We start from the raw sequence: 13,750 nt of genomic DNA, 5'->3' as shown, positions 1-13,750 counted from the left end.
GGAAGGAACAGCAATGAACGAAGGTGTGGAGGCAGGAAGATCCAGCTCTTGGAACTACCCAACTGGAGGCTGGGTCAGCCAGGACACACCGCCAGCTGTTCCCTGGGGTGCAGTCAGCTTGGGATCTCTAGAGGCAGGACTCCCGTAGGCAGGCGGTGAGACACTCTGCAGTCCCTTTCCCCAGGCTGTGGCTCCGGAGCCCTCTGGGAGGTGAGCTGGGCGCTCCCACGCCCCTCTGGGGCAGGACGTTCCCACGCAGGGGCAGGGGCGGGCGGCCTTGGGAAAGGCTTGGGGCGGGCCCAGGGGAGGGCGTCTGAGCTCGAATCCCTCTGCAGCTCATTCTCCATTACTCGCTCAGCAGACCTAGGTCTCTCCTGCAGCAGAGCTGGGAGGTAAGTGGTTGGGAGAAAGAGCCCTGGCTTCGGGAGAGTGGGGAATGTGACTTGGACTCCTCCATGTGGTCCCTGCCATGGAAGAGGGGGAGGGGGTTCCTGGAGAATTATCCTTTGTTCGCATATGGGGTGCCATGTCTTTCCCCAAATGCAGATTACTCCTTCCCTTTCCCCATAGGTGGGGCTCTCCCACTCACTTAACACTGATGGGGAGCTCTTCCTTCCCAAATGGGGGACCCTTTCCCACTTACCACACATGGTATACTCCTTCATTGGGTGCCCCCTCCCCAGATGTGGGAGGCTCTTTCTCTTTTCAGAAATGAATGCCCCTTTACCCTCTCCAGATGTGTGCTCCTTTTCCTCTCTCTGACCCATTTTGGTCCTTGTCCTCCTCTAAAGTCCCTTCCCACCCCCATGGAATGTTAGTCCCTGAGACTCCCCACCCCACTGGGGGTTGGGCTCATCCTGTCCCCCTCCTCCACTGGATCCAGCAGAGCAGGCTCTCCTGCACGTAGGCAGCCAATTAGGGAGGGAAAGGGGGGCCAGGCTGTCTGGCAGAGATGGTGGCAGATGGCCTGAGGGAAGAGAGGTAGCCCCTGGACCTCCCTACCTGGACTCCCACCCCATCTCTTCTGGGGGGCAAACAACCCAGGATAGTCTCCCAACCTGACCAGGCTGAGCTGGGGCAGGAAGTAGGACCCAGGCCCCCAGCCCCAAACTATTCAGACCCTGCCTTAAGAATTAAGCCTCCTCCCACTTCCCAGATGGGGAATTGAGGTCCCAGGGGGGAGCTCCAAATGTCTTGAACCCCTATTTATCCCCATGGGGATACCAGACAAAATTAGAAGGGCCGGGGGCAATGAGGGAGACTTTGAAATCCTAGAAGCTCCCCCCCCCTCTCCCACACACACACCTGTGAAAATGGTTTCTCTGTCTAGGCCCTAAGGGGTAGGGTCAGAGGGCAATGTGTGGGCTCATTCACATACACCCCCCAGATGTTCTTCAGAGCTGCCCGGAGGTTGGTGCTGAAGAAGCGAGGACTTGGAATTCGAGGGATACACAACCCAGGAGACACTGGTAAGACCTGGATACCTTCCTCCCTTGCCTAACTCCAAGGCAAGGTGCAGGAGTGCTGTCTGCAGGCTGCTCTGTCCCTTCCATGCTGGGTCTACCCAAAACCATTTCCCACAATCCCACTCCTGGGTCCAGGAAATGGAGCTCTGCATCCCAAGCTTCCTCAGGCCTGACCCCTAAACTTGAGGCCCTGAGGCCTTTGTGTCCTGAGGTGGAGGTGCTCACAGAACCTGGGACCTCCTTTGCAGACCTGGTGTCAGTGCCAGTCAGAAAATGCCTACAGTAGGAGAGACTGCAGCCAGCTAGCAGAGGGCCTTTCTGATTTATTTATTTACTTATTTATAAATAAACTAGAGGCCCGGTGTATGAAATTTGTGCATGGGGGTGTGTGTCCCTCAGCCCAGCCTGCACCATCTCCAATCTGGGACCCCTTGAGGGATGTCCAACTGCCATAAACGGGCAGTCGGACATCCCTCTCACAATCCAGGACTGCTGGCTCCCAACTGCTTGCCTGCCTGCCTTCCTGATTGCCCCTAACCGCTTCTGCATGCCAGCCTGATCACCCCCTAACCACTCCCCTACCAGCCTGATTGATGCCTAACTGCTCCCCTGCCAGCCTGTTTGCCCCTAACTGCCCTCCCCTGCAGGCCTGGTCACCCCTAACTGCCCTCCCCTGCAGGCCTGGTCACCCCCAACTGCCCTCCCTTGTAGGCCTGGTCCCTCCCAACTGCCCTCCCCTGCTGGCCATCTTGTGGTGGCCATCTTGTGTCCACATGGGGGCAGCCATCTTTGACCACATGGGAGCAGCCATCTTGTGTGTTGGAGTGATGGTCAATTTGCATATTACTCTTTTATTAGATAGGATAACATTTATTGAGCCCTTACTATGTACCCCTAGCTGTGATAAATATTTTATACAGATTAACACATCTAGACTTCCCAACAACCACGTGAGGTGGAGGCTGTGCTGTTATCTCCATTTCTCAGATGAACAAACTGTGTCGGTCTGAGGACTGAAGGGTCCCGGGTTTGATTCCAGTCAGGGGCACATGCCCGGGTTGCAGGCTCGATCCCCAGGAGGGGGCCTGTAGGAGGCAGCTGATCAATGATTCCCTCTCATCATTGATGTTTCTATCTCTCTCTCCCTTCCTCTCTGAAATCAATAAAAATTGATTATTAAATAAATAAATAAGTAAAGGCATATGGATATTGTTTCACAGTTTGCAGAACACTTTCACACCTGTCAGCTCAGGTGCACCTCATGAGCCTTTGCTCACCATTGCCTCTGCCCTCTTTATCTCCGATCCTCCCAGAGAACACAGGATTGGAAGCCAGGGGGGCTGAATTGCAGCCCTGGCCCTGGTCCTTCCGGTTCTGTGAATTTTAGCTGCTCAGTTTCTTCATCTGTAAAATGGAGTTAACAGCATCACCTGGCTCAGAGTGATGCGGAGTAAATGAGTCAACTTACCTGAAGGCCTAAGAATGGCTCCTGGCACACAGTAAGTGCTCAATGAATGCAACCCTCTCTTAATATTATGGTTAGTGCTGGAATGTCCCAGGGGCAGCCTGAACTCAGCTCCTTCCTTGTACCCACAGCCCACAGCAAGGGGAAGATGACCCCCTACACCAATTACCATGCCCAGCGCTCCTACCCCATGCCAGACGAGCCCTTCTGCACAGAGCTCAACGCCGAGCAGCGGGCCCTGAAGGAGAAGGAGAAGGGCAGTTGGACCCAGCTGAGTCATGCCGAGAAGGTGGCCTGTAGGTCTCAGGGTGGGACTGGCTGGGGAGAGCGGGCTGGCGGTGGCTTTGCAAAGAAGGGCCCATCAGGGAGCAGTGGGACAGGCGAGGCCCCACCCACAACAGCCAGAAACCCCAAGCACCTGAATGCATACCAAGGGGAGAATTTCATTCATTTGTTCATTCTTTATATTCACTCAATTATTGTGCGTAGCCTGATGCCAGAGGATGCTGGGGACACAGGAGTGAATCACCCAGCTGTTTCCCGCCATCAGAGTGCTCCCCGTCCAGAGGGGGAACTGACACCAACCCAGATAGCTGTAATGCAGGGTGCGTGACTAGGTGAGGTGTGGTCAAGTGTTTGTGAGCACCTAAGAGAGAGAGAGAGATGCAGTCCAGAGGAAGGCACATTCCCGCTGGCCCTGAATGGTGAGGAGGAGGGTGCTGCTGGGTAGTGGGAACAGCATGGGGAAGATATAGAAGCAGGAGAGCATGGAGGGTTCTGGCATCACTGAATGGTATGAGGGGACAGAGCAGAGAGGCAGGTGAGGTGGATGGGGGAGCAGGCGCCTGACCTTGAGGGGCAGGGGGGATGTGTGATTCCAAGTTATGGCCACCAGAAGTGCCCTGGGCTACCAGGTCCTGGCCCTGCTTTGCATACTATAGATGCTTGATAAGAATTTGCTGAACGGACAGCATCTGCTGAGGGAGGGGGAGGCTGGAGATCCCCAGACCAAGAGTTGGCTTGGGGCCCTTGGGTGGCTGCACCTGAGGCCCTCCCCCACTCCTTATCTGCTTCCAGTGTACCGGCTCCAGTTCCATGAGACCTTCGCGGAGATGAATCGTCGCTCCAACGAGTGGAAGACAGTGATGGGCTGTGTCTTCTTCTTCTGTGGATTCACGGCTCTGCTTATTTGGTGGCAGCGGGTCTATGGTAGGTTGCAGCATCTCACCTGGCTGCTGCCCTGGGCCATGCCCTGTGGCCACAGCCACCAGCCAAGTTCTTATAAGAGAGCTCATCTAAAGATTTTGAAAAGCCCCCCAAAGAGGTGGAGGGTGAAGGGCAGAGCACAGCTGTCTGAGTGGGAATGTAGGGACTCTACCTCTCTGGGCCTCAATTGCCCCATCTGTAAAATGGGAGTAATAGTGCCCACATCTCAGGGCTCTTGTGAGGTTTGAATGAGAAAGAGCTGTAGGCCAGCTGTAGTTTTTTTTTTTTGTTGTTGTTTTTAATATATTTTATTGATTTTTTACAGAGAGGAAGGGAGAGGGATAGATAGTCAGAAACATCGATGAGAGAGAAACATCGATCAGCTGCCTCCTGCACACCTCCTACTGGGGATGTGCCCGCAACCAAGTTACATGCCCTTGACCGGAATCGAACCTGGGACCTTTCAGTCCGCAGGCCGACGCTCTATCCACTGAGCCAAACCGGTTTTGGCCCAGCTGTAGTTTTGAATGATATTCTTACTGTAATACTGGAAACGTGGCTAGGGTGAGGTGTGTTCAAGGGTCTGTGAGAACCCAAAGGAGAGAGAGAAGGAATCCTGGAGGGCCATCCAGAGGAAGGCACATCCCAGCTGGCTGTTATTAAGCATGAATTTTTCTTGTTTTTTAAAATATATTTTTATTGATTTCAGAAAGGAAGGACTATAGATACATCAATGATGAGAGAGAATTATTGATCGGCTTCTTTCTGCACGCCCCCCCACTGGGGATTGAGCCCGCAACAGGGGCATATGCCCTGACCGGGAATTGAACCGTGACCTCCTGGTTCATAGGTTGATGCTCAACCGCTGAGCCATGCTGGCCGGGCAAACATGAATTTTTCAGTACATTGTTTCAGCTGCTGTGACAGAGTCCCCAACATACTCGAGCTTGAACAAAATAAAGGTTTTGTTCCTGTCTCGCAAAAAGGCCATGGGAAGTACGGGGACTTCACAATATCAGGCTTCTTGTGCCTTGTTGCTCTGCCATCCATAACATGTAGCTTTCTTCTTGACATACAAGATGGCTACTCCTGCTCCAGCCATTAGCCTACATTCCAGTAAAGAAGAGGGGGAGGGAGGAGGCACTCATTTTTAAGGTCCAGAAGTTTCACACACCACTTCTGCTTACATTCTATTCGCTAGAAATGATCATATGACCATATCTAGCCACAAGGAAAACTGGGAAATGTAGTCTTTAGCAGGGTTGCCATATACCCAGCTGACCATTTATTGCTATAAAAGGGTGATTCTCAAAGTGTGGTTCCTGGACCAATAGCTTTACTCGGGAACTTAGAAATACACATTCCCAGCCCCACTCTGGATCTACTGAGTCAGACACTGACGGTGGAGCCCAGCAGTCAGTGTTTGCACAGCCCTCGGGTGACTGATGCTCACTCAGGGTTGAGAAGCACTGCTCTGGAAGAAGGGAGAGGATATTGAAGAAGAGCTGCAGTCAGTTGACCTCTAGTGGCCTCACCTTGTTTCTAGTGTAAAAGTGTGATGGGCGTTCCTACCTTGCATAAGAATGAAATGAAAGAGCCTTTGGAAAAACTAATCTAGCTCAATGTTTGGTTCTTAAAGGTGCCCATATAGATTTTTTCTTTTTTGCCCACCCACTGGGATATAAAGGACCAGGGATGGATGGCAGGCAGGCTGAGTCAGCCTCAGGGGCAGATGGATCAGGAAGTGCAGTAAGACTTGAGTGGTGTTGGACACTGTGGTCCCAGCCCTTCCCTGCTCCACACCTGAAGGCACCTAAAATGCCCCATGGGTGCTTCAGCTGTGGTCCCAGCCCTTCCCTGCTCCACACCTGAAGGCACCTAAAATGCCCCATGGGTGCTTCAGCCTTTGGGTTAGGCATTGTCCTCACCAGATTTCTTTTTAAATCCTCACCTAAGGATATGTTTTTATTGATTTTAGAGAGAGAGGGAGAGAGAGAAACATCCATCAGCTGCCTCCCACAGGCGCCCCAACCAGGAATCGAACCCACAACCTTTTTGTTCTCACGAGGATGATGTCCAACCAACCAACCTACCCGGCTGGGCCTCCCCTGGTTTTTAAAGTCAACGCCTCTATCCTACCTCCTACTCCCAACCCCCTTCAGGAAGTAAAAGAAACCATGTCCTCCCGGATCCTCCCAGTAAGTGGGAGCAAACTGAGTAATTACGGTTAGAATAGCTACCACGTATTAGGGGCTTAATACCTGTCCCACATTATGCAAATCGTTTTATAAATAGTAACTCATTTAATCCCCACAACCCTAGTGGATAGGACCTGGTTTTGACAGATAAGGAAACTGAGGCTCAGAGAGAGAAAGTGATTTGTTCAAAGTCACACAGCAAGAGAGTGGTAGATCTAGGATTTGAATCCAGACAGACTTCAAACCACTGCTCCTAATTACCATTGGGCCACACAGCAGGCGAAGAAACTGAGGCTCAGAAGGGGAAGGACCTTGACCCAGTTCCCACAGCGAATCAAAGGCAGAGTTGGGATCAGAACACAGAAGTCTGTGGAGTGCAGCTTAGGAAGTCTAATGGGGAGACGGACAGGGTGGAGGGAGCTCCTCCATGCAGGGCACCCTAACCCTGTCACTGGGACCTTGGCTCAGAGGGAGAGGGCGGCCCTGTCCCTACCCCATGCTTCCTGCAGTGTTCCCAGAGAAGCCCATCACCTTGACGGATGAGTGGAAGGCCAAGCAGCTCCAGCGCATCCTGGATATGAAGGGGAACCCTGTGCAAGGCGTGGCCTCCCGGTGGGACTATGAGAAGAAGGAGTGGAAGAAGTGACACTGCATCCCACATCCCAGGCTACTCCCCCGGCAGCTCTCCCCTGGCCCGGAGCCTATGGAGCATTCCCTCCCCTCTCTTTCACCCCAATAAAGCTGGCCTGTTCTCTTCTGCCTTTAATCTCCACCTCAGTCTTTATCTGCCACAAAACCTACATTATACCTAAAATCAGGCAGTACAGTAGCTGAGGGGCAAGAACAAACACTCTCCAGGGGCTCAGAGCCCAGCTCACCAGGGAGGGCTTCCTGGAGGAGCAGAGGCTAGGGCTGAGTCCTACAGGGATTAGGAAAGCAGGCAGGAGAGGGAAAGCATTCCAGGTGGAGGGAATGGCTTGAGTAAAGGCAAGGACACTCCTTTATTCAGTCAAGTAACACATACCTATTGAGTACCTACTGTGTGCCAGGTGCTTACTAATCCAGGCCTTGGGGATGCAGAGTAGACAGTCTCTGGCCTCAATGGAGGAGATGTTTCTTTACAGGGGGAGACAGAAAAGTAAGTTAGTATAATATATAGTAGGTGACCTGGTTTTAAGTGCTATAAATAAACAAAACAAAGCAGCATAGAGGGGAAGTTAAAGGGCAATTGGGGATTGTGGATGAAGGTCTGAATGAAATGAGGAGACAAGCCTTGTATCAAAGACAGAGCAGCAAGAGCAAAGACTGAGGTGGGATTCTGGTTTGTGTGTGGAACTTCAAGGAGGCTACCCCCGGTGACTAGAGTAGAATGACTTGGAGAGCAGCAGGGAGGTGTGTGTTGGGGGAGAGGGCTGGCCTTGGGGCAGAAAGAAGATTATTAAAGCCTCATGGGAATTTATTCTAAGTGCGATGGGAAGTTGTATCGGTCTGCATCCTCTGAGAAGCAAATGCCAAGAAAGAATGAAAGATGTCGGAGATTTGTTGGGGGTTCCCCCATGTGAAGGATAAAGCAGACAGGGAGAAGGAGGGGGTGGTGAGACCCTTTAGACTGTGATGCAGGCCTGACCGCTGTGGAAGGAGGGAGGGGAAGAAGGAGGATTGAGTAGGAAACGCCTTGGACTTCCGTGCACTATATCTAAGTCCATCCAGAAGACAGTAATTGAATAGAGGCTGTTTAAAAGATTATTAAATTTACACAAGAGAATAACTATAAGGATATAAAGATAACTTTAACAAGGTTTTGTGTTTTTTTTGTTTTGTTTTGTTTTTTTAAATATATTTTATTGATTTTTTACAGAGAGGAAGGGAGAGGGATAGAGAGCTAGAAACATCGATGAGAGAGAAACATCGATCAGCTGCCTCCTGCACACGCCCCACTGGGGACGTGCCCGCAACCAAGGCACATGCCCCTGACCGGAATCGAACCCGGGACCCCTCAGTCCGCAGGCCGACGCTCTATCCACTGAGCCAAACCGGTTTCGGCAATATAAAGATAACTTTAAAGAGTATCCTAGGGAGCATGCCCAAGGAAGGACAGATTTGGAAGGGGGGTGCCTTCCCAAACTGGGGTTCAGACATCATTGGAGAAGGTGTGGTTGAAGTCTACCAGTTGGCAGAGAATTGAGCTGGGTTGGCTAGGCCACAGCTGGTCCATGGTCACTGGGCAAGGACAGTTAGAAGTCCTCAGAGGCCCAAGGGCGCTGAGGCTGGTGGGCGGGGGAATTTGGGTACCTTTGTAGATGTGAGGCCAGGAGTGTGTGGTATCTACGTGAGTTAGGAGGGCAGCAAGAAGATGGTCCCCAGGCGGCGGGCTGCAAGGTGGCTGAAAGACTGGGCTCATGGCTGCGGCAGATCACCACCAGATGTCCTCACACACTGCTGACCAACCACACAGCAGGAGCAAGAACACACACACACACACACACACACACACACACACACACACACACACACACCCCAGAACCTGAAAGCCAAGCCCAGCCTTTCCTCCAGAAATGTCCCCTCCAGCACCCTCTGCTGGCAGAGTTTAGCATCTCCTCGTAAGGGAGGCAATGCTCAGAGTTCGTTATCCTAGAGCAGGCACTAAAGGGTGAATTTGGAGTTGAGAGGCAATAAATTGACAACTGGAACAGCAAATCTAAGAAAGTCGTGGCCAATGGGGAGACCCAGAGGGACAAAAGGCCCATTAGAGGAGTCTTTCGTTGGGCAAAATCCTTAGGCCTCCACTGTGCTCAGTCCTTGGCTGGGAGCAGCCCAGGGGGACGTGGCCTCAGCAGGAAGAACCTTAAAGGTTCTCTCGGAGAGAAATCTGAGCAGCACACCTCCATGGACACCCTAGATGCCAATATAGGGATTTAGCAGAGCAATTGTGACAATACACAGTGGGGCAAAATAGGCTTACAGTTGTTCTTATGGAAAATAACACAATAATTAATAAATAATGTTACAAGAATAAACTCTGGTTCACATACAACTGAAAACCTACTTTTGCCCACCCTGTATTCATTCAGCCAACAAATACTTATAGTGCATCCACTATGTACCAGGCTCTGGGGACAGAGTGAATGAGATCTTATTCCAGTCCTCATGAATCTGAAAGTCTGCAATGGGGACTCAGCATTAATCAGACAGTCACCCTAATAAAGTATAGCACAAATAAGTGTTAAAAAAAGGTGCTTGGACTTACCAACAGGGGCTGGGGGAACCTGACTCAATCTAGAGCTGTAAGGGAGGGCTTCCCTGAGGAAGTGTCCTCAGACCTGAGATATGAAAAATGACTGGGTATAATAGACGAAATAGGTGGTAGAACAGCATTCGAGTCAGGAAAAAAAGCATGTGCAAAAGCCCTGTGGTAGTGAGGACCATGCGTGATAGAGGAAATAAAGGGAGCCAAAGGACTGTCAGAGGGGAAGGTGGAGGTGGGCAAGGGGAGATAGGAAAGTAGGAGACTCATACAGGGCCTTGGGGTCTCTGCTGCCTCTACTGAAGGGACAAGTCTGGAGAAAGCAGGGAAGAGTGGAGCTAGGGGAGTATGTTGAGGCCAGAATATGGGGAGCATTGGACAACCATTTAATTTTTATCTGAGAGAGGCAGCTGCCTTGGTCCTAGGCTCTAACTGGCATGAGGGATTCATTTATTAGTCACTATCTTAGCACAAGAGATGCTGGGGACCCAAATAGGAAGCACACAGGAGCCTTGACCTCCAGGTTTCCTAGCCTGTTGGGTGGGACAGCCAGTCGGAAGCTAATGAGGTGAGAACTATGAAAATGCCCGGTAGCATATTTTGACCCAGACCCTGATGCTTTGCTAGCAGCAGGAGCAGTTTTGACATAACTTAAAATGTTGAAATATGCAGGCAGTAAAATTTGTTTAGATTAATAAATTGCCAAGGAATCATGTTGTGAGTAACAAAGAAAATTGTCCACATTGGCCCAGGGTAAAATTAGATGTTGTACTAAGTCGATTCCCCGCCCCCGACCCCCCAATAATGTTGTGTAACTAACAACCCCAAAGCTTGGTGGTTTACAACTTTGAGCATTTCTGTCTATCTTTCCTGGGCCTGTGGTTGGGTTGGCAGGGGCTCTGTGGGGACCTGCAGGTTTAGTTCCAGTCTGTGGACTGGTATTTTTGTGTGCTCGGGCTGCCATAACAAATACCACAGATTCGGTGACTTAGACAACAGAAATATATTTTCTCACAATTCTGGAGGTCAGAAGTCTAAGATAAGTGTTGGCAAGGTTTGGTTTCTTCTGATACTTCTCTCCCTGGCTTGCTCCTCACGTGGTCTTTCCTCTGTGTGTGGGTATCGCTGGTGTCTCATTGTTTCCAGATTTCCTCTTCTTACAAGGACACCTGTCAGAGTGGGCTAGGACCTTCCCTAATTACCTCATTTTAACTTCATCACCTCTTTAAAGGTCCTATCTTCAAATAGTGTCACATTCTGAAGGACTAGGGATTAGGACTTCAACACGTGAATTTGTAGGGGCCACATTTCAGCCCATAACAGTTGGGTTGAGGATCATTCCATTCGTTTCCTTGTTCTGGGACCCGCAGGCATCCAGGGCATGTTCTTCTCATGGTAGGAGTCAGAGACTCCTGAGGGGGCAGAGAGACAGTGGGGACACATGATGCTCTTTTCAAAAAATGTTTAATGATTTCAGAGAGGAAGGGAGAGGAAGAGAGAGATAGAAACATCAATGATGAGCGAGAATCATTGGTTGGCTGCCTCCTGCATCCCTCCTACTGGGGATTGAGCCTGCAACCTGGGCATGTGCCCTTGACCGGAATTGAACCCGGGACCTTTCAGTCCACAGGCGGACACTCTAGCCACTGAGCAAAACCGGATAGACTTTTGTTTTTTTTTCCAATATATTTTATTGATTTTTTACAGAGAAGAAGGGAGAGGGATAGAGAGTTAGAAACATCAATGAGAGAGAAACATCGATCAGCTGCCTCCTGCACACCTCCCACTGATGATGTGCCTGCAACCAAGGTACATGCCCTTGACCGGAATCGAACCTGGGACCTTTCAGTCCGCAGGCTGATGCTCTATCCACTGAGCCAAACCGGTTTCGGCCCGGATAGACTTTTGATTCCAATAATTACAGGCTGTTGTTGTTCCTTGTGATTAAGCCCCTATGAATCTCTTAAAGCCCAGCCTCAGAACTAGCACACAGAACCAGCACTACATTCTACTGGCCAAAGCAAGTGTCATGGTGTTCCGTGACCGTTGGTACAAACCACCCCAAAACTACAGGCATAAAACAACCATTACATTATGCCTACCAATTCTATAGGTCAGGAATTCAGGCAGAGCATGATGGGAACTGCTTGCTTCTGCTCTAGAATGTCTGGAGCCTCAGATGGAAATGCTCAAAGACTGTGGCCACAATCTTCTGGAGGTGTTCTAATTCACACATCTGGTGGTTGATGCTGGCTGTCAGCTGGGACCTCATTTGGGGCTGTCAACCAGAACACCTCTTTGTAGCATCCTCAGGTGGTCTTTCTGTGCAGGCTAGTTGGGCTCCCTCAAAGCATGGTGGGTTGGTTCCAAGAGAGCAAGAGGGAAGTGTATTGCATTTTTTATGACATAGCCTTAGAAGACACGGAGCGTCACTTCAGCTAAACTCTGTTGGTCAAGGCACTCACAGAGTTCCACTCAGATGCAAGAGGGAGAGCACAGAGACCTCTCCACTTGATGGGAAAACATCCAGGTCACAATATAAGATGTGAGATGCTTATGACATGGATGTATTTCAGTGATCTTTGGAAAATATAGGCTGCCACCCACAGGCAAGCCCAACATCGATGGGCAAAAAAATGTCCTCCATCCAAGTGTAAATGGAGAGTGTGGGGAGGAAGGCAGAATGATCAGCAAAGAATACAACCTACCACAGAGGTATAGAAATAACCAACACAAAATCAAGTTGGCAGAAACTAAAACTGACCATGTTAAATTGGAAATGGACTAAAATTCAAACAGAATAAAAATTTGACATTTAGATAATCAAATGTGACCTGAAAAAAATTGGACCAATTGAAGATAATGAACAGAGTAGACGACACACAATGGCAGGAAACTGGTGAAATCAGCTGTGAACTAAAAATGACTGAGGAAAAAATGAGATAGTCCTGGTAGCACTTACTCCATGAAACCATGTGATTGTCATGAAAAAAATCATTTGGTAAGATGAAATTTAAAATAGAAAACATTAGAAAGATTTTAACTTTGGCATAAAATAATTGATCAAAGAAATTGTCTTCATGCAGCTTGCTCAAGAAAAATCTGTCTTGATGTATTAGAATAGTGTAATTCTGATAAAAATTACTGGGTTCAAAACCCAGTCAAAATAGTCTTTTGGTAAACACAACTAAGAGGTCAAAACATTTGGGTCAAAATATCTTGAATATTAGAATTTTCTGTAAAAAGAAGAGGAAGAAATTCCAAAGACAAATGAGGAACTCAAAGGTATTTATATGTATGAGAGATAAAGGTTGATTTCCCTAATATGTTTATAAAAAACAACAAACCCCATCTGACAAATCAGTAAGAAAACAAACAAACAAACAAACAGGAATGCAGTCCAGCGGGCATGGCTCAATGGTTGAGCGTTGACCTTTGAACCAGGAGGTCATGGTTTGATTCCTGGTCAGGACTCATGCCCTGGTTGCAGGCTCAATCCCCATTGTGGGGGGTGCAGGAGACAGCCAATCAATTATTCTCTCTCATCATTGATGTTTCTATCTCTCTCCCCCTCTCCCTTCCTCTCTGAAATCAAATTTTAAAAAAACATGCCCAGGAATGAAGTAGAAAATGAGCAAAAGTCATGATCAGGGAAATTACAGAAAAAACACTAACAAACAAACAAACAAAAACCAAATGACCTAGATTTTTTAAATAAAAAGTTCAAATATACAGAAAATAATTGTTTAACAAACCTCTATGTTCCTCCCCAGTGTCCACAATTATCTGCTCATGGCCCACTCATTTTTCTACCCTCACCCCTGAATTATTTAAATAAATCCCAGGTATCAATCATTTCATCTATAAATATTGTCTCTAAATAATAAGGACTATTTAAATACATAAACAAAATATTATAAATATACATAAAAAGTCTTAATCTTTCCTTAATATCAAATATCCAGTCAGTTTTATAAATTTCCCTAATTGCCTCATAAAAGTTTCATTTATTTGAGTTTGCTTGGAATGAGGATCTAAAGATTGCAGTTGGCTCGTCTGAATCTTTGTCTAGTTTTGATATTAGGGTAATTCCCTTTCTTCCTCTTCTATTTTCTGGAAGAGATTAGGTAGAAATAGTGTTAATTGGTCTTTATTTGGTAGAATTCTCCAG

At 48.8% G+C, this 13,750-nt stretch overlaps 1 protein-coding gene across 1 annotated transcript; it reads left to right on the top strand.

Moving 5' to 3' along the window:
- The first annotated feature begins 307 nt into the window (after positions 1-307).
- Positions 308-7,099, top strand: COX4I2 (cytochrome c oxidase subunit 4I2). Its single transcript, XM_080683929.1, has 5 exons — positions 308-392; positions 1,388-1,469; positions 3,063-3,227; positions 4,009-4,140; positions 6,845-7,099. The coding sequence occupies exons 2-5, from the start codon at positions 1,388-1,390 to the stop codon at positions 6,979-6,981; spliced, it is 516 nt and encodes a 171-aa protein (XP_080540055.1). The 5' UTR covers positions 308-392; the 3' UTR covers positions 6,982-7,099.
- Positions 7,100-13,750: the final 6,651 nt, after the last annotated feature.

This window comes from Plecotus auritus (genome assembly GCF_963455305.1).
Source record: "Plecotus auritus genome assembly, chromosome: 8".
Classification (NCBI taxonomy): domain Eukaryota; kingdom Metazoa; phylum Chordata; class Mammalia; order Chiroptera; family Vespertilionidae; genus Plecotus; species Plecotus auritus.
The sequence above is the reverse complement of the archived record's forward strand: the minus strand, read 5'-3'. Positions and strand labels throughout refer to the sequence as shown.

What these genes read in the sequence shown, in the direction of transcription:
- COX4I2 (XM_080683929.1), top strand. Translation starts at nt 1,388, where the DNA reads ATGTTCTTCAGAGCTGCCCGGAGGTTGGTGCTGAAGAAGCGAGGACTT. An exon ending in ACACAACCCAGGAGACACTG is followed by an intron (nt 1,470 to 3,062) that starts GTAAGACCTGGA and finishes TTGTACCCACAG; the next exon opens with CCCACAGCAAGGGGAAGATG. An exon ending in TTGGTGGCAGCGGGTCTATG is followed by an intron (nt 4,141 to 6,844) that starts GTAGGTTGCAGC and finishes TGCTTCCTGCAG; the next exon opens with TGTTCCCAGAGAAGCCCATC.